The following is a 24,761-nucleotide window of genomic DNA, read 5'->3' as shown; positions in this document are numbered from 1 at the left end:
CACTATAGTCAAACTAATGATGTGCACATCATCCTGAGATCCCATCACGCTTCAGTTGTTTGAAATGCACATACTGGAACTGAATAGTATTTGTTGTATCTATTGGCTGATCCCAGAAAATCCTAACAACCCATAAAACACACACTTCAACTAACAAACCCTGATCCCAGGATTTACATGACACTGGTAAAAAAAAACATTATCCTGTGCCATTCAAACAAGCAAAGCAGCAACCTAAATATAGCCCTGATACTCTGAACTTCCTCATACAGGGAAATCAAAGACAAGAAGTAGCTAATTCTATGTATGGGCTATCATACGGTTAATGAATAATGAGGACAGGCATTGACAAATGTTTGTGTTAGCAACTATGTAACCTGTCAGACACTCCCATGTTAACAAAACAAAACAAACTTAGCGCCTAAGCTAGTCACAGGACAAAGCAAGTGCATGTAAAAAGTTTATTCCAATAGAAAATGAAAGAGGAGATAGTGAAACCATACTGGAGTCAAACACACACAGCATTGTTGGCTGTCCGACTGTTAGGTATAATTGGGACAAGAACGTACATTTACAACCCCAACAACACCCAGACATTGGGCAAAAAATGTGAACTATTTAAGGAAAGTAAATATGCAAACTCTCTGGTTGTCATTGGCCATTACATACAAAGCAGTAGCCCTGTCATTTGGAGTAGTCATTTGTTTTCATCTGTCTTGCAGCTCGTTTCTGCATCATGGAGTAGGGTGAAGTTACACCTAGACGCTGATATTGGGTCGGTTTTGCATATAACCCCCCCCCCCCCCCCCCCCCCCCCCCCCCAATGGTTAGGACATGGGGAGGGGAAGCTGATCCTAGATCTGTACTTCGGGGAAACCTCACCCCGGACCCTGCATCAAATCATACCAGACACAGGAAACTGACAGTCCAAGTGCATAACATTTCCTTATCATCAAGCTCGTCTAGCTCCGATAGGTGGTTTATGATAAATAAGCCCATAACCATGCGAGTTTTTATCCAGTACCTTTTTTTGGCTCAAGGGCCCCAAAGTTTTTTTTATCTCAGTTCCTTATGGCAGCCCTGCTTGGCTGTCTTATCTCTGAGGGGAGAAAGTATCTGAGTCTTTTCTAGTTCCTGTCCTTAGCCCAACTCTTCCTTGGCCTTGCCCTGTTTGCGAGGCATCTTCTTACTGCTGCTGTCCTCCAGCTCCTTGTTCTTGTAGTAGTGGGGAGCCACCTCCAGCAGCCAGCTGCTGTCTATCTCAATCACCTTGAGAGGCAGAGAAAGAAGTTAAAATAAAGGGGGGAAATATATTAACATCAATTCAAAGTAATGTAAGAATAACAGCACAGCCCCTTCAATCATATTCAGTCTGCCAACCCATTCTGTCCCAGTGCCTTCGGGAAGTATTCAGAACCCTTGACTTATTCCACATTGTGTTACGTTACAGCCTTATTCTAAAATGTATTAACATGTTTTTTTTTTAATCCTCAATCTACACACAATACACCACAATGATAAAACAAAACCAAGTTTAGAACTTTTTGCTAATTTACAGTACCAGTCAAAAGTTTGGACACACCTCATTCCAGAGATTTTCCTCAATTGTTTTACTATTTTATTCATTGTAGAATAATATTGAAGACATAAAAACTATGAAATAACATATGGAATCATGTAGTAACCAAAATAAGTGTTAAACAAATCAAAATATATTTAATATTTGGGATTCTTCAAAGTAGCCACCCTTTGCCTTGATGACAGCTTTGCACACGCTTGGCATTCTCTCAACCAGCTTCATGAGGTAGTCACCTGGAATGCATTTCAATTAACAGTTGTGCCTTGTTAAAAGTTCATTTGTGGGATTTCTTTCCTTCTGAATGCATTTGAGCCAGTTGTGTTGTGACAAGTTAGGGGTGGTATACAGAAGATAACCCTATTTGGTAAAAGACCAAGTTAGTGTTATGGAAAGAACAGCTCAAATAAGCAAAGAAAAACGACCGTCCATCATTACTTTAAGACATAACATGATATCAAGAACTTTGAAAGTTTCTTCAAGTGCAGCCGCAAAAACAATCAAGCGCTATGATGAAACTGGCTCTCATGAGGACCGCCACAGGAAAGGAAGACCCAGAGTTACCTCTGCTGCAGAGGATAAGTTCATTAAAGTTACCAGCCTCAGAAATTTCAGCCCAAATAAATGCTTCACAGAGTTCAAGTAACAGACACATCTCAACATCAACTGTTCAGAGGAGACTGCGTGAATCAGGACTTTATGGCGAATTGCTGCAAAGAAACCACTACTAAAGGACACCAATAATAAGAAGAGACTTGCTTGGGCAAGGAAACACGAGCAATGGACATTTGACCGGTGGAAATCTGTCCTTAGGTTTGATGAGTCCAAATTTGAGCTTTTTGGTTCCAACCGCCATGTCTTTGTGAGATGCAGAGGTGAACGGATGATCTCTGCATGTGTGGTTCCCACCGTAAAGCATGGAGGTGGTGGTGTGATGGTGCTTTGCTGGTGATTTATTTAAAATTCAAGGCACAATTAACCAGCATGGCTATCATAGCATTCTGCAGCGATACGCCATCTTATCTGGTTAGCGCTTAGTGGGACTATCATTTGTTTTTCAACAAGACAATGACCCAACACACCTCCAGGCTGTGTAAGGGCTATTTTACCAAGAAGGAGAGTGATGGAGTGCTGCATCAGATGACCTGGTCTCCACAATCACCTGACCTCGACCCAATTGAGATGTTTGAGATGAGTTGGACCGCAGAGTGAATGAAAAGCAGACAAAAAGTGCTGAGCATATGTGGGAACTCCTTCAAGACTGTTCGAAAAGCATTCCAGGTGAAGCTGCTTGAGAGAATGCCAAGAATGTGCAAAGCTGTCATCAACGGAAAGAGTGGAAACTTTGAAATATCTAAAATATATTTTGATTTGTTCAACACTTTTTTGGTTACTACATGATTCCATATGTGTTATTCCATAGTTTTGATGTCTTCATTATTATTCTACAATGTAAAAAAAATGTCAAAATAAAGAAAAACCCTTGAATGAGCAGGTGTCCAAACTTTTGATTGGTACTGAACAAAAACGGTTCACTACTCCCTTCATAGAACAGCGCAAACTGGCTATAACCAGAATAGAAAGAGGAGTGGGAGGCCCGGGTGCACAGCTGAGTAAGAAAACAAGTACATTAGAGTGTCTAGTTTGAGAAACAGATGCCTCACAAGTCGGGTTAAAGAACACAGATACTGGATAGAGGAACTCTGCCTTGAAGCCCAGCATCCCGGAGTCGCCTCTTCACTGTTGACGTTGAGACTGGTGTTTTGCGGGTACTATTTAATGAAGCTGCCAGTTGAGGACTTGTGAGGTGTCTAGTTTGTCTAGTTTGAGAAACAATGTACTTGTTCTCTTGCTCAGTTGTGCACCGGGGCCTCCCACTCCTCTTTCTATTCTGGTTAGAGCCAGTTTGCGCTGTTCTGTGAAGGGAGTAGAACACAGCGTTGTACGAGATCTTCAGTTTCTTGGCAATTTCTCCCAATAGCCTTAATTTCTCAGAACAAGAATAGATTGACGAGTTTCAGAAGAAAGTTATTGGTTTCTGGCCATTTTGAGCCTGTAATCGAACCCACAAATGCTGATGCTCCAGATACTCAGCTAGTCTAAAGAAGGCCAGTTGTATTGCTTCTTTAATCAGCACAACATTTTTCAGCTTAATTGCAAAAGGGTTTGCTAATGATCAATTAGCCTTTTAAAATGATAAACTTGGATTAGCTAACAACGTGCCATTGTAACACAGGAGTGATGGTTGCTGATAATGGGCCTCTGTACGCCTATGTAGATATTCCATTAAAAGAAAAATCTGCCGTTTCCAGCACCAATAGTCATTTACAACATTAACAATGTCTACACTGTATTTCTGATTAATTTGATGTTATTTTAAAATGGACAAAAATGTTTTGCTTTTCTTTAAAAAACAAAGACATTTCTGTGTGACCCCAAACGTTTTAACGGTAGTGTAAGTATTCAGACCCTTTACTCAGTACTTTGTTGAAGCACCTTTGGCAGCGATTACAGCATTGAGTCTTCTTGGGTGTGATGCTACAAGCTTGGCACACCTGTATTTGGGGAGTTTCTTCCATTCATCTCTGCAGATCCTCTCAAGTTCCATCAGGTTAGATGGGGAGCGTTGCTGCACAGTTATTTACAAGTCTTTCCAGAGATGTTCGATCAGGTTCAAGTCCGGGCACTGGTTGGGCCACTCAAGGACATACAGAGACTTGTCCCGAAGCCACTCCTGCACTGTCTTGGCTGTGTGCTTAGGGTCGTTGTCCTGTTGGAAGATGAACCTTCACCCCAGTCTGAGGTCCTGAGCACTCTGGAGTAGGTTTTCATCAAGGATCTCTCTGTACTTTGCTCCTTTCATCTTTGCCTCGATCCCGACTAGCCTCCCTGTCCCTGCCGCTGAAAAACATCACAGCATGATGCTGCCACCACCATGTTTCACCATAGGGATGGTGCCAGGTTTCCTCCAGACGTGACGCTTGGCATTCAGGCCAAAGAGTTCAATCTTGGTTTCCTCAGACCAGAGGATCTTGTTTCTCATGGTCAGAGTCTTTAGGTACCTTTTGGCAAACTCCAAGAGGGCTGTCATGTGCCTTTTGCTGAGGAGTGGCTTCCGTCTGGCCACTACCAAAAAGGCCTGATTGGTGGAGTGCTGCAGATGGTTGTCCTTGTGGAAGGTTCTCCCGTCTCCACAGAGGATCTCTGGAGCTCTGTCAGAGTGACCATAAGGTTCTTGGTCACCTCCCTAACCAAGGCCCTTTTCCCCCGATGGCTCAGTTTGGCTGGGCGGCCAGCTCTAGGAAGAGTCTTGGTGGTCCAAACTTCTTCCCTTTAAGAATGATGGAGGCCACTGTGTTCTTGGGGACCTTCAATGCTGCAGACCTTTTTTGATACCCTTCCCCAGATCTGTGCCTCGACACAATCCTGTCTCGGAGTTCTACGGAAAATTCCTTCGACCTCAGGGCTTGGTTTTTGCTCTGACATGCACTGTCAACTGTAGGACCTTAAATAGACAGGTGTGTGCCTTTCCAAATCATGTCCAATCAATTGAATTTAGCACAGGTGGACTCCAATCAAGTTGTAGAAACATCACAAGGATGATCAATGGAAACAGGATGCATCCAAGCTCAATTTTGAGTCTCATAGCAAAGGATCTGAATACTTATGTAAATAAGGTATTTCTGTTGTTTATTTTTTTTTAATTTGCAAAAATTTCTAAAAACCTGTTCTTGCTTTGTCATTATGGGGTATTTGTGTGTACATTTCTGAGAATTTGTATTTATTTAATCCATTTTAGAATAAGGCTGTAACGTTAACAAAATGTGGAAAAAGTCAAGGGGTGTGAATACTTTTTGAAGGCATTGTATATAATACTGTATACAAAGACAATGCTACCTGGAGTCACTTGATATAATAATAATAATAATAATAATAATACTAATACTACTACTAATAATAACAGCAGTGGCAAGACAGCAACAACTCTCCCCTAAAGTTTACTTTGTCCTTCACGGTGGTGGATTGATTCCATCTGACTCCAGATCTGCCTCATACGGAGAAACACACACACAAACATGACCACATGTCTACTAGTACTGATGAAAGACCTGTCTCATGAACTCCTTGGTAGTGAAGACCAGCTCGTGGTAGATGAGCCAACGGGGCTGCTCCTCGAACAGGGAGCTGTTGGGGTGGACGTAGACTGTCTGCTGGTGCTTCACCGTCTTGTAGCCCCCCTTGCTGAGCCGCGCCGTGTGGTAGAAATACCCCGCCGTCACTGCCTGAGAGAGATCATTTCTATTTATTTCACCTTTATTTTACATGGTTGTCCATTTGAGGTCAAAATACATATTTTGAAATGAAGTATCAGTGAGAGAGACATTGTGTGAGTGAATGTATGTGTGCACGCTGTGAGAGAGTGAGTGGTGATGTTGTTACTGAGATGGGGAAAGGGGTTAGCACAGGGGTCCCCAATTACATTCAACCGTGGGCCAATTTTTCTTTGAGCGGATGGTGGGAGGGCGAAACATAGTTAATAATAAATAATTTGTAATAAATCATTTGTTATTAAATAAATCATTTGTATACTGACAATTGATGGCAAAAATACCAAACAGATTTAGTATTGACAAAAACAGAGTCCTTTCAAACCTTGATTTCATACAATCTATACATGGGAATACTTGGGAACAGATTTCCAAAATTTAAATCACTTTGAAATGATTTCCTGGTGATTTAATAGTCTTTTCAAAATTATTAAAACAATATATATATATATATATATATATATTTTTTTTTTTTAATTACTTGGGTTTCCAAATAAAATCACCCACAGACTGACTTTTGGGGAGACCTTGTGTAGCAGTTTCACTGGAGGATGGACTATGATGATGGGAATTGGGTAAGCAGAGTGTCCATTCAGATGCATATTAAGTGAACTCAACCTGCCTCTCCAACTGAGTGGCCGGCTTAACAACCGGCATGATTTAAGAACTGTTTTCATGAGAAGACAAAAACTAATCCCATCACCTATAAAGGGGTCCATTCAATCCCTCAGATCTGGTGTGAAGTGATACGCTTGTATCTCTATTGAATACTACTGCTAGAGCAGTGCTTTCTAAATTTGCACAGTCACTGGTTTAAAGGGGCATGCACACAGATGTAGCGTGAAGCATATTCACACATTGGCTACACATGTAACAAAGAGCTTGGTGTCAGGTAACACAGCAAATTAGAAGTGGAACAAAGTGGTCTAGGCCAGTGTTTCCCAGCTCCGGTCCTCCAGTACCCCCAACAGCACACTTTTAGTTGTAGCACCAGACAAAAACACCTGATTCAACATGGAGGGCTTGATGTTTAGTTGACAAGTTGAATCAGGTGTGCTGTTTGGGGGGGGGGGGGGGGTACCCGAGGACTGAGGTTGGGAAACACTGGTCTACGCTCTAGGAGGGTGTTTAAAAAAATACAAGGTTTACAAGATGAAGCGATTTTATAGTGTGTTCATTGTCATGAGGTTAATGTACGTTCACAGTCACACCGACCTTGCGGATGGGCACAATGTCGCCGCCTGAGCTGCACACCTCCACCTCGATCCTGTCCATCAGGCCCTCCAGCTGCTCCCTGACATCCCGCGCCCGCTTCATGGAGCGGAACTGGATGAAGTTCTCATAGCACCACTGGGTGGAGTAGCCACTCTCCAGCCACTGAGGGACAAATGAAGCAGTCAATATCACAGACTGAAAACAAAACATAGAACAGCGTTTCCCAAACACGTTTTGTTTTTTGCCCTAACGCTACACAGCTCATTCAAATGATCAAAGCTTGATGATTTGAATCAGCTGTGTAGTGCTTGGTCAAAAACCTTGTGGTCCCGAGGACCGAGTTTGGGAAACCCTGACATAGAACTTTGAGTTTTGCTCCAAATCAGGACAAAACAGGGGGGCCTTATAAGCCCCCAAATATTTAAAGTTTTTTTATGATTTTAGTTTTTGGTCAAAAAATACTAAAATCACCAGGGATTCAGCAAAAAATGAGTTAAATATAGAAAATCTGTTCCCAAGTATTCCCACAAATAATTTAAAAAAGGAGTCATGTGATCGTGCCTCAATGTAATTAAGGTATGAAATTCTTATTTTCAAATACAACCTCTTTTTGGGCTTACTTGTTTTCAATTTGCAGTGTACAAATAATTATGTTCCAGCCCCCCGACCCGCTGCTCTGACAAAAATCAGCTCGCTGCTGAACCTAGATGCCTTCCCCTGCATTAGGGCATTACCATGGTAAAATGGTTTGCAACAGAAAAACGAAAATGCAGTTCTTATTGGACACGTTCAGGTAGTCCCTCCATGTTTCAGTCCATTTAAAAAATAATAATTATACAGTTGGTGCCAAATGAATATGACCCAAAACTTCTACCCTAAAACCTTATATGAAACAAGTGAAAACAACAAAGTGGGGTAGTATCACATCTTTATCCTAACTATCAAACCCAATCCTCCTGACCTGTGTGTAGACGTTGAGCAGCACCATATGGTCTCCTCCGGGGACCACAAAGTTCTGCCTGGCGTTGTCAGCGTGAACCACCTTGTCTTTGGGCCGGTAGAAGATGGAGTTGTTCACAGACAGCATAGCAGCGATGGTCAACACCTCCTCAGAACACTTATACCTAGAGAGACAGAGGAAGATGGGAATGTTCAGTGAAAAACATAAAAGGTATTTCATGTCCTGTTGAATAATTGGCACTCAATAGTTTTGAGTGAGAGGGGGAAAGAGAGAGAAAGGGGAAAGATGCTCATCTTTCCCCCTCAAAACTATTGAGTGCAAATTATTCAACAGGACATGAAATACCTTTTATGTTTTTATCACAGAACAATAAGAATAATGAATTCCAAGATGATCATTTATTCCAGGCGAGTACCAGGATTGCCATAGAGACTCACTGTTCTGAGACCAGGATTGCCATAGAGACTCACTGTTCTGAGGCCAGGATTGCCATAGAGACTTCACTGTTCTGAGGCCAGGATTGCCATAGAGACTCACTGTTCTGAGGCCAGGATTGCCATAGAGACTCACTGTTCTGAGGCCAGGATTGCCATAGAGACTCACTGTTCTGAGGCCAGGATCATCTTGCTCAGCATAGGGTCCACCGGCAGCTCAGCCATCCTGCGTCCCAACTGGAACACAACACTCATTACATGGCCTTTCACTTCAAATAGTCACCTTTCTAAGGTATTAGAAGCCAATATGTTCATTCACCTGTCTAATGGTGATGGAATCTATTTGCTCTATTATATAGCCTTCCTTAATTCCCAGAGGTCATTTTCACTTTTTAGGTTGGATTTATTCGCACCAAAGAATAAATGGAAAAACAAAACAGTACAGATAAAAACCACATCACAAAAACCAATACACAAATATAAGTACAAAAAAAGTTTTGCAATCAGTTAAACAAAGCATACTAATTATAACTGTACATGATATACTCAGTATACAAGAAAAAACATGTTTGATTGTGTGTGTGTGTGTGCGCGTGTGAGAGAGTGGGGGTTAGGCTACATGGAGGAGACTACTGGGTAGTTTGGTTCATAGGGCTGACCCCTAATCTACGCTTGAAGTTATTGAGGGATGATGATGTTTTGGCAATGTGAAGATAGGAATTCCAGAGTATGGAACCTCTGTACCGGCTAGAGAATTGACTATGGTGCGGCAGTGGGAGGGTAAAGGTTATCGCAGTGATTTGTGAATTAACTTGAATTAACTTGGGCTCCCGAGTGGCGCAGCAGTCTAAGGCACTGCAACTCAGTGCAAGAGGCAGTCTTTGGCAGTCCCTGGTTCGAATCCAGGCTGAATCATATCCGGCCGTGATTGAGAGTTCAATAGGGCGGTGCACAATTGGCCCAGCGTTGTCCGGGTTTTGCCGGGGTAGGCCATCATTGTAAATAAGAATTTGTTCTTAACTGACTTGCCTAGTTAAATAAAAGGTTAAATTAAAATTTTTAAACCATTGAAGGGTTTAGGTAAGTTGTCTGGGAAGTATGTATATTTGTAGATTAAGATGCATCATTTGAGTATATTAATGCTGAAGTAAATGATAATTTAAGTAAATGAGATACGGGTAAATGAAGCTATAGTATAGTGTTAGGAAGCAAGCCTGATGACCCAAATCACTTATCTTTCTGATGACACCAAAGGACTTCACCACTTTGCTGCACACAAAGTGAATATGATTTTTCCAGGACAACTTTTCATCAACTAGAACACCTAGGAATATAGTAGATGAAACCTGGTCCATTTCATTCCCACCAATTGAGATTCTGGTTCTTTTAAAAATATTTCTTATTCATTTCTATCATTTAAAGATAATTTGTTTATCTGGAAATTCAAAAATATTGCCCATGCTTGAGTTGGCTTCGTTGATTATTGAATCAAAATTCTTGTCTGATAAAATCAAGTTGGTATCCTCAGCAAAAAGAATGGGAAGTACGGTAGAAGACACAGCAGCAAGGTCAATGATATAGATTAGGAATAACAAAGGTCCAAGGATCAAACCCTGTGGAATGCCACAGGATATCTTGGTAGATGCACAACCATTTGCATATACAACTTGTTCTCTATCATATACAGAATTATATAGCCACATATATAATCATGAAAACAATTTAGCAAGTAATATGTCATGATCAACTGTGTCAAAGGCTTTGGATAAATCTAGAAAGATGCTAAGAGCGTATACATTGTTCTTCAGGGCTGTAAATATTTTATCCTCAAGTTATAAAAGAGCCAAATCAAGTAGTTTTTTTTTACAAAAAACATATTGGTGCTCATATAGAATACAGTGTTGGTTTAACATTCAACATTCTTTTATACACCAGTTCCTCTAGGATTTCAGAAAAACATGGTAGTACAGATATTGTGCAATAATTTGTAAAAGATCTTGGATCTTATAGAGGGGGACAACTTTGGCAATTTTCTAATCTTTAGGAACAATACCAGTTTGCATTGATTTGGTGAAGTAAGATATACGTTAGAGGCTCAATAATGGAGGAAGACACTGATTTCACCAAAAAGGCACCTCATCATTACTTGCTGCTGATTTCTTTAAGTTACCAATCACCTCCATTACATCAGGTGGATCAAACTGAAGCAGAGAAAGGAAATGTTCCTTAATGTAATCCAAGGGATTTCCTTGAAATGTTTTGGATTTTCATTGACAGAGAGGAACCCACATTCACCAAAAAGTTATTAGATTCACATGAGATAACATCAGGATCACTATAGGTCTTATTTCCAACATTAAATTGAGATGGGATAGCCGTAGAAGCCTTTTTCTTATTCAACTGATTTAACAAGGAAGGGAGGAGGGAACGGTGACAATACGATATAAAAGTATTGGAATGGTGCCGTTGTTTTGATAGACAGTCAGCCGTTAGTTACCTTGGTGAGCTCTCCGAGGTGGTTGAGTGCACCCAGTGCGTACAGCTGCTCCAGAGCTAGCACCAGGGTCTCGTGAGGGGGCGGGTCCATGAAGTCAAAGTGGATAAGGTCATTAATTCCTGTCAGGAAAAAATATATTCCACTCTAATGTAAAATATATCGACACGTGAGTTTAAGAAACTCATAATGAGGCCCAGGCCCTTTGCTCCACTAGGAGCTCAAACTAGTCAAGTAAACTAGTCAAGTCAAGTAAGTCAAACTCATAATAGTGAACTACAGACTATACTTAAATAGATTACTTCAAAAGGACTTTTGTTCTTTTTAAAACATGTTGTTTTCTGACTTATCACTGTAACATGATATTGTTACGTAAAGCATTTGTTCCATACCCAAGCTCTTGAGCAGTAGCACTACGTTGCCCAGGTTGGTTCGCTGGATCTCGGGCACGGTGGACTCCTCCATCTCGTGTTTAAACGCCCACGCAGTGTAGAGACGGAAACACTTCCCAGCAGCCACTCTGCCTGCACGACCTGCTCGCTGATTGGCTGAGGCCTGTGGTGGATCAAAACACAGATGGAGTCAGCAAAATGGTCAGAATGTTGTCCAGAGAACTAAAAACAAAATCTACAAAAAGACAGTCAAAGAAACAGGTGTTTGAAATACTGGCAAGAGGCATCTTCCACAACCACGGTACAATAACCCCGAAAAGAGTCACATGAATGATACTTTCAAGGACAATGACCATGAAATGGCTCGTTTGAAAACCAAAGCTAGCGTGTTACCCGTGAGCAAGGCGTGACAATCAGAGACTCCATCCCAGTGCGGGCGTTATAGCTCTTCTGCTTGCAGAAGCCTGGATCTATGACGTATATGATCCCATCGATGGTTAGAGAGGTCTCTGCAATGTTAGTGGCCACCACCACCTAAGGAAACAGAGAGAGGACACTTTGTACATCAGATAACGTGTTTGTCAGGAACATCCACAAGAGAATGAGAAACACGGAGGCAGGAATCTGAAGAATGTCTTAAATGATCAAATCAAATCAAATTATATTTGTCACATGCACCGAATACAACAGGTGTACACCTTACAGTGAAATGCTTACCGGTACTTACAAGCCCTTAACCAACGATGCTTTAAGTAAAAAAACAAAACATTTTTTAAAGTTAAAAATAGATAAGTAGAAAACAGAAAATAAAATTAACAAATAATTAAACAGCATCAGTAAAATAAAAAGTGAGGCTATATACAGGGGGTACTGGTACAGAGTCAATGTGCGGGGGAACCGGTTAGTCGAGGTAATTGAGGTAATATGCACATGTAGGTAGAGTTAAAGTGACTATGCATAGATTATAAACAGAGTAGCAGCATCGTAAAAGAGCAGTCTGGGTAGCCCTTGGATTAGCTGTTCAGGAGTCTTATGGCTTGGGGGTAGAAGCTGTTAAGAAGCTATTTGGACCTTGACTTGGCACTCCGGTACCGCTTGCCGAGAACAGTCTATGACTAGGGTGGCTGGAGTCTTTGCTTGGCCCCAGTGATGTACTGGGCCGTACGTACTACCCTCTGTAGTGTCTTGCGGTCGGAGGCCGAGCAGTTGCCATACCAGGCGGGGATGCAACCAGTCAGGATGCCTTCGATGGTGCAGCTATAGAACCTTTTGAGGATCTGAGAACCCATGCCAAATCTTTTCAGTCTTCTGAGGGGACATAGGTTTTGTCGTGCCCTCTTCACGACTGCCTTAGTGTGTATGGACCATGATAGTTTGTTAGTGATGTGGACACTAAGGAACTTGAAGCTCTCAACCTGCTCCACTACAGCCCCGTCGATGAGAATGGGGGTGTGCTCGGTCCTCCTTTTCCTGAAGTCCACATTCATCTCCTTTGTCTTGATCACGTTGAGGGAGAGGTTGTTGTTGTTGTCTGACCTCCTCCCTATAGGCTGTCTCATCGTTGTCGGTGATCAGGCCTACCACTATTGTGTCATCGGCAAAGTTGATGATGGTGTTGGAGTCGTGCCTGGCCATGCAGTCATGAGTGAACAGGGAGTACAGGAGGGGACTGAACACGCACTCCTGAGGGGCCCCCGTGTTTAGGATCAGCGTGCGGATGTGTTATTCCCTACCCTTACCACCTGGAGGTCGGCCCGTCAGGAAGTCCATGAACCTGTTGCAGAGGAAAGTGTTTAGTCCCAGGGTCCTTAGCTTAGTGATGAGCTTTGAGGGCACTATGGTGTTGAGCTGTAGTCTGTAGTCAATGAATAGCATTCTCACATAGGTGTTCCTTTTGTCCAGGTGGGAAAGGGCAGTGTGGAGTGCAATAGAGATTGCGTCATCTGTGGATCTTTTGGGGCGGTATGCAAATTGGAATGGGTCTAGGGTTTCTGGGATAATGGTGTTGATGTGAGCCATGACCAGCCTTTCAAAGCACTTCATGGCTACTGACATGAATGCTACGGGTCGGTAGTCGTTTAGGCAGGTTACCTTAGTGTTCTTGGGCACAGGGACTATGGTGGTCTGCTTGAAACATGTTGGTACTACAGATTCCGACAGGGAGAGGTTGAAAATGTCAGTGAAGACACTATCCAGTTGGTCAGCACATGATCGGAGTACATGTCCTGGTAATCCGTCTGGCCCTGCGGCCTTGTGAATGTTGACCTGTTTAAAGGTCTTATTCACATCGGCTACGGAGAGCGTGATCACACAGTGGTCTGGAACAGCTGGTGCTCTCATGCATGTTTCAGTGTTACTTGCCTCGAAGCGAGCATAGAAGTAATTTAGCTCGTATGGTAGGTTTGTGTCACTTGGCAACTCTCGGCTGTGCTTCCCTTTGTAGTCTGTAATAGTTTGCAAGCCCTTCCACATCCGACGAGTGTCGGAGCCGGTGTAGTACGATTCAATCTTAGTCCTGTATTGACGATTTGCCTGTTTGATGGTTCATTGGAAAGCATAGTGGGATTTCTTATAAGCTTCCGGGTTAGAGTCCCGCTCCTTGAAAGCGGCAGCTCTAGCCTTTAGCTCAGTGCGGATGTTGCCTGTAATCCATGGCTTCTGATTGGGGTATGTACGTACGGTCACTGTGGGGACGACGTCATCGATGCACTTATTGATGAAGCCAATGACTGATGTGGTGTACTCCTCAATGCCATCGGAGGAATCTCGGTACATATTCCCGTCTGTGCTAGCAAAACAGTCGTGTAGCTTAGCATCTGCTTCATCTGACCACTTTTTTATTGACCGAATCACTGGTGCTTCCTAATTTAGTTTTTGCTTGAAAGCAGGAATCAGGAGGTTAGAATGATGGTCAGATTTGCCAAATGGAAGGAGAGGGAGAGCTTTGTACGCATCTCTATGTGTGGAGTAAAGGTGGTCTAGAGTTTTTTCCCCTCTGGTTGCACATTTAACATGCTGATAGAAATTAGGTAAAACTGATTTAAGTTTCCCTGCATTAAAGTCCCTGGCCACTAGGAGCGCCGCCTTTGGATGTGCGTTTTCCTGTTTGCTTATGGCCGTATACAGCTCATTGAGTGCAGTCTTAGTGTCCGTATCAGTCTGCGGTGGTATTTAGACAGCTACAAAAAAATATAGATGTAAACTCTCTTGGTAAATAGTGAGGTCTACAGCTTATCATGAGATACTCTACCTCAGACGAGCAAAACCTTGAGACTTCCTTTGATTTCGTGCACCAGCTGTTTACAAAGACCGTTGTCCTTTGTTCTATCCTGCCCGAAAAAAGCTTAAACCCGCCAGCTGTATGTTAGTCATGTTGTCGTTCAGCCACGACTCGGTGAAACATAAGATATTACAGTTTTTAATGTCCCGTTGGTAGGATATACGTGCTCGTAGTTCGTCTATTTTATTATCGATTGATTGTACGTTGGCTAATAGGACCGATTGGAAAGGTAGATTACCCTCTCGGCAACGGATCCTTAAAAGGCACCCGCACCGTAGTCCACATTTTACATTTACATTTACATTGTAAACGATATCTCTGTCTTTTCCTCCTGCGAATGACGGGGACAAGGGCCTTGTCGGTGTCTTGAGTAAATCCTTCCCGTCTGACTCGTTGAAGAAGAAGAATTCCTCCAGTACGGGGTGAGTAATTGCTGCCCTGATATCAAGGAGCTCTTTCGGTCATAAGACAAGGTGGCAGAAACATTATGTACAAATTAAGTTATAAATAAAACGCGAAAAAACACACACAATTGGTTACGGGATCGTTAAAACGGTGGCCATCTCCTTCAGTTGGGTTGGATTTCCATTTCAGTAAGGAAAATAATGCATACATATTTTCTAACATTATTTGATCACAGAGGATAAAACATATTTCCAAAGTGGTCCTTGAGCACCCCCTAGTGGCACAAGTTTAAATGGACAGAAGAGGTCCTCTCACCTTGCGTGAGCCAGGTGGTGTGGGGCTGAAGATCTTGGCCTGCATGTCGGAAGGTAGGTTGGCGTAGATGGGAAGCACCAAAAGCTCAGATATCTTAGAGCCCAGACGCCTGCATCTCTCCTGCAGCAGCTCACAGCAAGTCTCAATCTCCTCCTGTGGAAATAGAGAGAGACGGGAGAGCGGTAAGGACAGACACCTTGGCAGACATGTATGTGTCATTTATTTATTTATTTCACCTGGTAAGTTGACTGAGAACACATTCTCATTTACAGCAACGACCTGGGGAATAGTTACAGGGGAGGAGAGATGAATGAGCCAATTGGAAGCTGGGTATGATTAGGTGGCCATGACGGTATGAGGGCTAGATCAGGAATTTAGCCAGGACACCGGAGTTAACACCCCTACTCTTATGATAAGTGCCAAGGGATCTTTAAGTGACCACAGAGAGTAAGGACAACCGTTTAACGTCCCATCTGAAAGACGGCACCCTACACATTAAAGCCACATACAGAATGAATAGACTTAAGATGGTTGCTGATGTAGTGTGATTTAGAAGATGTAGTGTGATTTAGTAGATGTAGTGTGATTTAGTAGATGTAGTGTGATTTAGTAGATGTAGTGTGATTTAGAAGATGTAGTGTGTGATTTAGTAGATGTAGTGTGTGATTTAGTAGATGTAGTGTGATTTGTAGTAGGCCTAGCTAATGTGTAGTGGCTGATGTAGGATCTGACGTTGAGTGAGAGCAGATGTAATGTGATGTAGGATCTGACGTTGAGTGAGAGCAGATGTAACGTGACGTAGTAGCTAATGTGTAGTGACCGATGTAGGATCTGACGTTGAGTGAGAGCAGATGTAATGTGACGTAGTAGCTGACGTAATGTGAATGTCAGCATTGAAGTGAGGGGTCAAGGCGTGAGTGTGTCAGACCTGTCCAGTGAGGAAGACCAGACAGTCTCCGGGGGGCTGTGTGACGTGGATCTGTAGCACCGACACAACACAGGCCTCCAGGTAGTCTGCCTCAGGAGCCTGAGAGAGAAGGAAATAGTAAAAAAAACATACCAGAGAGCAAAGAGTACAACAGAAGAACAGATAATTGGCCTACATCTTTGATGTACATTAGTATCATCTGGCACTTTTCACGAGTGAAATTATTCACATTCTAAAAGGTATTTACATGATTTACATTACATTATTTATTATTCCATTTCTTCCGCCTTGCCTCAAAGAGTGCACTTATGCCCTTCCTGTCACAGATTTAAAGGCTCTAGATCGGTTTAAACATTGACCGGAGGGAGTTTCCATGTTAAATCCACGGTGGAAAGTGTGCACTTTGGGAGAAGGTTGGAGAATGGGGATGCAATCTTTTGTCCTGAGGCCATTCCACTAAACAGATTGTCAGCAGCGATACCTTAGTGTAAAAGATGTCCACAGGGAACCTCCTGCCGGGGATTCTGAAGACAGGGGCGTCATCGAAGAAGCAGGAGAAGCGCTCTGTGTCCAGGGTGGCGCTGGCCACCAGCACCTTCAGGTCCGGACGGAACCGGGCGATGTCCTTGATCAGGCCAAACAGGATGTCTGTGTGCAGCGTCCGCTCGTGAGCCTCATCAATGATGACCACACTGAGAGAGAGGAAGGGATCGTTGATCATGTATTGTTATCCTGTCATACTGACTATAAACAATATGGCAGGGGATTATTTCATTTCATAATATACCACTTTTAAACATAAACCTCTACATATGGAAAACATGTCTAAAGAGAAGGACAGACGGGGCATATAGTGGTACCTGTAGCTGGCCAGATCAGGCTCTGTGAGGAACTCCCTGAGCAGCATTCCGTCAGTCATGTATTTGAGTACTGTCCTCTCCGACGTACAGTCCTCAAAACGGATACTGTAGCCTACCTGAGGAAGAAAGGGGTGGTTGGACAAATAAGGTGAGTTTATGTTTTCTACCATATACAGTAAGAATTACGTATGCTTCATCAGAGTGAGAGAGAGCGCGTGAGAGTGGTTGTGCCATATTCACCTCGTTGCCCAGCTTGACGCCCACTTCTTGTGCCACCCTGGCTGCTACGGACATGGCTGCCACTCTACGGGGCTGGGTACACCCAATCTTCATGCCTCCATCATTGTAGCCCTAGGAGATGTAAAGCCAGACCACAGGTCAGAAAAGCATAATGCCACAAATGGATCAGGGTGAAAGACTACAATATCTTTTTTTGTAGAAAAAGTGACAAAACATTGACGATTTAAGATGACCTTGTCAAACGTACACAAAATGTCCAATGGAAAATGTGTCTTCTGCTTTTCTCTAACCTCTTTGATATGTGCCCATAATAAAGTTTATGGAAATGGCCCTTGAATAATGTGTACCAACCGACTCCATGAGGAACTGTGGGATCTGGGTGGTCTTGCCGGAGCCCGTCTCTCCCTCGATGATCAGGATCTGGTGCTGCTGGATGGCCAGGAGCAGGTCCTCTCTGTAGGGGAACACGGGAAGGCTGCGTCTCACTTCCTGGATGGACTGCTTCTGGACCTCCGCCTGGGACAAGGCTGCCTGCTCCTGCTCCTGGAGACACACAGCATACAGAGATGAAGACAATATTACAATTGTTGTACAAATATTACAACTGTAGAAATGCTACAGAAGCTCAGGTGTGTATTGGTTGATTGCTACCGATTATGCTTGGAATGTAAAATATTTTCTGGATTTGAATTATTGCAACATTTTGTTCAACTAGCTTTCAGACAAAATAGCAACAATTATAGCTCTATTCCTTGCAATCTATCAGAGATAAACGCTTCCATGATAAAAGTTAGTGTCAACCAACCTTTTCATCCTGGGTTCCCTTCATGATGACGGCACTGCTGACAAAGTTGATCATCTCGTCCTCCTCCAGGATCAGCTGGTACTTCTCTCTTTCTGCCTTCAACCCTTTCTCCCTCTCCTTCTTGGCCCCGAAGCTGAGCGAGGCGGTCTTCAACCTCTCCTCCTCCCAGCGACCCTGCTCTCCTCCACCCTCCATGGGCATCTCCAACTCCAGCTCCATGTCCCTCTGAGGAATATCCTGGAGAGATGGAAAGAGAAAGAGAGACGGTCGGAGATAGAGGGAGAGACAGAGGAAGAGGGAAATAGAGAGTGAGCGAGATATATATATAATCAAGCCCCGGATCCTAGTGTTTTACATATCTCCATTTCAACAAGAGTACTGGCTATCCATGGCAGGACCATTACTAGCCAACTATCTCCTCCTTACTTTACTCCTCTTCTCCTCCGGCATGTAGTATCTGTTCTTCCTCTCCTCCTTCTCCTTGGCGCCGGCTTTCTTGTAGTCCTTGGCCAGGTCTCGGAGGTTGCGCTTGTACTCCAGCTCCTTCCGCTCCCTCTCCGTCAGCGCGTCCGTGGAGAACAGGTACTCCTCATCGGCTATCTCCGCCTCCAGGTCCTCCAGCTTCTCAGCCTCTCTCTTGGACAGGTAGTTCCTGCGAGACTCCTTCCTCAACTCTGGAAGCTATAGAAAAGAGGTAAAGATAGGTGGTGACCATAGACATATAATGAGTCTCAGGGGCTTTCCCTGTTCTATTAATTATATTTATACTGTGTTTTTTTTTATATACCTTTTTTATACCTAGACGATTATATGATAATAGTTACTGGGCATTTTAATAATGTGCTCACGATTTTCTTATGATCCTCCTCTGCCATCTTTAGTCTTTTCTGAGCCTCCTCGTAGCCCTGGTGGAAAATACATGGAAAAACATTTAGCCAACAAACAAAACACACCTACAAGTACACTTGTAAGTCAAATAGACTGGGTTGGATTGCGTCATTCAGAGTCAATCCCACCTTCTTGTCCGTTCTCTCCATGATGTTCCTCGTCTTGTCTTTGTCCTTCAGTTTCATTCGTTCGGCAAAGGCATCCCTCTCTTCCAGATCCAGTACGCGTTCTCTCTCTTCCTTCTCCCACTCCTCCTCCTCCTCCTCCTCTTCATCATTCTTACTGGACTTCTGGTCGCCATGGCCCAGCTTACTACTGAGAAAGAGGAAGGGCCTTTTAGAAACTCCAACCACACAATCTAAGTGGAGGCTTGTTCAAGCAGGCAATGAAGCCACAGAGGTGTAGCAGCTGAAAAATGGAGACTACACAGCATGAAAACAATCAAAATATTCTAGTGTAACTGGCTTGATTGTTGTTATGTATTTATGGTTGCAATTCAGTTCATGAGACCATAGACTCCAGAAGCTACATCCTGTCTCCCTGAAGTCCATACAAGTCAAATACAGCTGTCAACATTTAGCTAAAAAGCAACAAGAGAGAGGAAAGCAGGTAGAACGTGTCACAAGCAAGCAACATGAAACCTCTTTCAAGGTTGATTACCTTTTAGGGGTCTCCTCTTCACTAGATGATTGACTCTCCTCCCTTTTCCTGAGGTGCTTCCTCTTATCGCCTCGGTCTTTACTTTTCTTCTTCTCCTTCTCCCTCTCTCTCACCGCCTCTCCGTCACTCTCGCTGTCCGACAGTAGGGTGTAATTTCGATTCTTCCTCTCAATCTCCATGACATGTCGCTCTATCGCTCTGGCTGGCTTTTCAACGACTTGTTTACGAGGAATCTGAAACACATAGACGAAAGTCATTACTAGATGGTCATAATAACCACGGTCAAAATAAGAAACAAGCATGCAGTTCAATACAAAGAAAGCAAATAATTGTACCTTTTCATACAGTTCCTGTGCAAAGGCGATCACTCTCTGATTAATGTCGATGGTGCCCGTCGACTTGAGGTGGGCCACAAAGCCTTGAGCGCTCGAGGATTTACGAGCGGAGCCGATCATGAACTGGGCGACATATCTGTCACTAAGGCCGAGGATGTCGTGCAGACTGTCGCTCACCCATTGCTCTAGGTTTGCCATTTTTACTAATTGGGAGACAAAATCAGTTAGCTACGGTATAGATGTAGACAGAGAGTTGCATAGTACTAGGTATCACAGGAGGTTGCTGAGGGGTAAATGGCTCATAATAATGGCTTATCCCACTCCAGTCATTACCACGAGCCCATTCTCCCCAATTAAGGTACCACCAACCTCCTGTGCTAGGTATATAAAATGTCATATAAATGGGGAACTTCTTTAGCAATGGTGACGTTGTAGCAGGGAATGGCTGCCACAGCTAGATTTATATGCTACACAAGGGTATATTTAAGCAATTAGGCAGGAGGGGGTGTGGTATATGACAAATATATCATGGCTAAGGACTGTTCTTACAGAACGAAGCAGTGCGACGTGGCTGGATACAGCCCTTACCCATTGTATATTGGCCATATACCACAAACCCCCAAGGTGCCTTAACGGTATTATAAACAGGTTACTAAAAATATTATTATTAGACCATATACCACAGGTATGACAAAACATTTATTTTTAATACTCTAATTACGTTGGTAACCAGTTTATAGCATTAAGGCACCACGGGGGGTTTGTGGTATATGGCCAATATACCACGGCTAAGGGCTGTAAAGGCACTCCGCGTTGCGTCCTGCTGGGTAAGAGCCCTTACCGGTGGAATATTGGCCAATACCACACCCTCGTGCCGTACTGCTTAATTGTAAAACGGAATAGATCCGCTGGATGAGCTTTAGTAGGAACATTCGAACTGAAAGCCCTCTAGCTTTTCTTTCCCTCCTTTATTTGCTCTTTGAAGATCTGAAGAGGAAACTATTCATAATATAGATAGGTAGCTAGCGAGCCACATTACCTTGTTTTTAAACGGCAATGAACATGGGGGTGATATATGAAAACAGCACAACACGCAGCAGCTAGCAAGTTTAACAAAAACTTGCTCAGTTTAGGTTAATTTGATTCACGCCTCACTAATATGTGGACGTTTAACTAATGAGTGAAGTTAAAATTAGCCCTCTCATTACTAACGTTAACAACAATCCTGTTGGTTACAATGACACTTATTAAGCAAAACATTTCCACAACTTCTGGCTAGGTGATTACTCCATCCATGGTGCAACAACTGGAAGCGGAACTACGTAGTTTCAATAAGTCTCTGGTCGGATTCTGCATTCTGCCCCCTGGTGGTTGGTGTACAGAACAACCCAATCAGAACAAGTACTGCGCAATAGTTTGTCCAAATGATGGCACATCTGCATCTGAATGAAGAGCCTGCATTATAAACATATTTTTCCCGCTATGTACATTGATCATCGTTAATACCATTCATTAGTTGATGAGGCATTTTGCATTACACTCAATGGTTTAAAGACCTGTGAAATCTATACCCATTTACATTATTTCCCGTCTAATCCTTTTGTGAGTGGAATTTAGGCACAAACTGGAAAGTGTAAACATCCTTCCAAGTGCGTGTCGTGACCATTGAATTACAGTGAATTAAATTGATGGCACCAAACACTCAAAGTCAAGTGAGGTTAGCATGCGCCTGACAATGAAATAAGATGATAGAAGAAAAAGGGGTGTGTTCTTCCGTGAACCCCACCACACAGATGTGTAATAATGAAAGTAGGTGAACATAGTAGACTGGAACTTACATTTCTAGGGTAATGCAATTATGCTAGGGTTATGTAACCAATTGTTATCTCCTGCACGCTGAAGGAATCAAACTTTATTTTTCGGTGGTTTAATTGAAAATGAGAGCATCGTTGGACATCAAGGGACTTCTGCTGCTCTTATGTGGAGTTAACCTGGCCGACACGCTTGGGTACAAACCGGTCATCATTGTTCACCGCCTCTTTGACGGCCCTGAACAATACCTTATGATGCTGCACCTGTGATACAAATGTAACACAACATATTCCTCTAAAAACATGTGGCTGTTGTCCATTCTCCAGAGAGAAAAAAGTAATCCATCCATAATTTCCCAAATACCAGGAGCAAACACAACGTTTTCATCCTATAATATTGGCCCATCATATCATTATACTTTAGCAATAAGGTCCGAGAGGGTGTCGTATATGGCCAATATACCATGGCTAAGGGCTGTTCTCATGAACAACGCAATGTGGTGTGCCTGGATACAGCAACGTGGAGTGCCTGGATACAGCCCTTACCCGTGGTATATTGGTCATATACCACAAACCCCTGAGGTGCCTTATTGCTATTATAAACTGGTTACCAAAGTAATTAGAGCATTAAAAATACATTTTTAATTCATACCCATGGTATACGGTCTGATATACCGTGGCTTTCAGCCAATCAGCATTCAGGGCTCGAACCACCCAGTTTATAATGTATGTTATAATATGATAGGATAACATGTTTCAAGTACATCATTTTTTCTTGTAACTTGCAATATAAGCTGAAGTATTATTTTCACAGGCCCATCCAGGTACCAACGTGTCAGTGATATATCTGTATGATAACATGGCCAGCCTGATGCCACTGTGGGTGCAGGTGCAGGGCTTCAAAAAGACGCTCTATCCAATCATGCAGGAGGCAGAGCATGGCGTCCATCTTATCTGCTTATCACAAGGTCTCTCTATCTCAGTTATCAGTCAGTGATGGTCACTTTCTTCTCATAAGTCATTTTCTATCAGGCAAGGCCTATGTATAGGTCTTTTTAAAAAATGATTTCCTCCAACAAATTCTAACACATTGAAGTTGAGCTTTTTGTCATACCACAAAGTAAAACTAAAATCTATTAATGTCTCACATTTCAAATAAAAAGTGAAACTTTGCAAGCCGAATGTAAACTTTAAACACATTATATGTTCCACACACCACACGAGCCTTTTCGTTGTGCTTCTCGCACAGACACAGAAATTCTGAAATGTTTTTTTCCCCACTATCTAAAGGCCCGTGTTTTTCACGTGTGCTACTCTTCAGTAGGACAGAAATTGTCCATCTGCAACTTCTGGAATGCTAAGAGAGATTTGGGTAGTCAAAGTGGAACTTCGGTGTCGAACAAATAGAGAACCAGAACTGTCGTTTGTAGATGTGTATCTGAGTACAGTAAAGAGGCTCACAACTGTTCCTTTGTGCTTGCACCAAAATGTTTTGTCCTACCAGACCCAAACCAAAGAGAACGCTTCCTGTAGAGCAGCAATTATCTGGCCCTGCTGAATGGAGAGAGACCACACAGGGAAATGACAGGTAGTGAAATTCATTCCTACTGCAGATATGTCAATATCCAAAACTGGAAACCTAGATTAGATTAGTCATCATTGACTGATAAGGGAGAGACAAAATCTCCAGCAAAGTTCCTTACTTCTCCTTTAATAACACTGCCTTGTCAGCATAATGAACAGAACTACACATTTTGTAGCAACACATTTAGTTTGGCTTAAATTACTTTCCCAGAATATATATATTTGATAAAACTGCAGATTCAGTCTGGCCCTACTGACACTGTTGGCCTAAGTAGTTTTAAATTCTATAAAATGTGGAGAGACCTAGTTACTCTCACACTCAAAACAAATAAATGTATCTCTCTCTCTCTAATCATCAGAGTGGAGGAAGAACTTCCTGCATATCAACAAGCTGGTGTTGATTGGAGGACCAGATGATGGCGTGATTACACCATGGGAGTCCAGGTATCCATGGTCACCATCATCACCATTATTTTACACTAAATTAATTGCCCTGTTGTATATCCTGCATTCTTACACACACATTGGTTGCATTTCTGAGACGTGGGCTTGACACTAGTGACACTCTATACCTATTGGACTAACCATTTCTGTTCTCTTCAATCAGTCAGTTTGGATTTTATGACTTTAACGAAACCATTGTTGAGATGAAGAACCAGGAAGTAAGTTAGTTTAATGGTATCATTTACCATCATTGATAATGTTCATGTCATAATGTGATGGGTAACTATGTGCTTCTCTGTCTCTCTCATTTGAATAGTGGTAGGTTAGGGATTCGTTTGGGCTGAAGACACTGCATGCTCGTGGAGACCTGTCTGTGTATGTGCTCTCAGGAGTGAAGCACAGCTATTGGCATTCTAATGAGACAGTGTTCAGAGGCTGCATAGAGGAGTGGCTGACATGAACATGCACACATACACACTGAATATAATGTTCACAGAAACAGACATAAAAGGTTATGCAAATTGTCTTTGATTGACATATCATAGTTGTATGTAGTGCCTATTTTATATTTTTTATACAGTATTGTTTGTCTGTGACTATGAAACAGCGAAATCAAGTGTTTTTGTACAATAAAAGGAAGTGAACTGAATTTAACTCAATTTCACATGGTGTGTGCTTGCACAATGCTTTCACTCTTCTCCTGGTGAATCAGAATTGTTTCTCTCTTTGAATAAATCTGTGTGATAGTGTATAATCTTTATATTTGACTGAATCTTCAAAATAATTACTGAACATTGGACTACCAT

General features: G+C 42.6%; 1 protein-coding gene and 1 pseudogene across 3 annotated transcripts; one reads left to right on the top strand and one right to left on the bottom strand.

Annotated features, from left to right (window-relative positions):
- Nucleotides 1–447: 447 nt before the first annotated feature.
- LOC129857439 (pre-mRNA-splicing factor ATP-dependent RNA helicase DHX16-like) lies at nt 448–21,429 on the bottom strand. Of its 3 annotated transcripts, none has more exons than XM_055925683.1 (21): nt 21,156–21,429; nt 20,117–20,319; nt 19,782–20,014; nt 19,250–19,436; nt 19,082–19,138; nt 18,660–18,914; nt 18,234–18,470; nt 17,780–17,971; nt 17,429–17,539; nt 17,189–17,304; nt 16,810–17,020; nt 16,329–16,427; nt 15,401–15,553; nt 11,794–11,934; nt 11,401–11,563; nt 11,012–11,130; nt 8,684–8,751; nt 8,081–8,243; nt 7,120–7,281; nt 5,686–5,859; nt 448–1,269 (listed from the first exon to the last, which is right to left on the bottom strand). In XM_055925683.1, the coding sequence occupies exons 2-21, from the start codon at nt 20,312–20,314 to the stop codon at nt 1,141–1,143; spliced, it is 3,168 nt and encodes a 1,055-aa protein (XP_055781658.1). In that variant the 5' UTR covers nt 20,315–20,319; nt 21,156–21,429; the 3' UTR covers nt 448–1,140. The 3 variants fall into 3 exon arrangements, with proteins under 3 accessions (XP_055781658.1, XP_055781659.1, XP_055781660.1); XM_055925684.1 differs by having other exon boundaries at nt 19,250–19,433; XM_055925685.1 differs by lacking the exons at nt 448–1,269; nt 5,686–5,859; nt 7,120–7,281; nt 8,081–8,243; nt 8,684–8,751 and adding an exon at nt 9,846–10,127.
- A 1,357-nt stretch (nt 21,430–22,786) lies between these two features.
- On the top strand, nt 22,787–24,415 carry LOC129858579 (lysosomal thioesterase PPT2-A-like; annotated as a pseudogene).
- Nucleotides 24,416–24,761: the final 346 nt, after the last annotated feature.

The sequence above is a fragment of the Salvelinus fontinalis genome, chromosome 6 (assembly GCF_029448725.1).
Source record: "Salvelinus fontinalis isolate EN_2023a chromosome 6, ASM2944872v1, whole genome shotgun sequence".
Taxonomy (NCBI): Eukaryota; Metazoa; Chordata; class Actinopteri; order Salmoniformes; family Salmonidae; genus Salvelinus; species Salvelinus fontinalis.
Note: the sequence above shows the minus strand (reverse complement) of the source record. Positions and strands in the feature narration are given on the sequence as shown.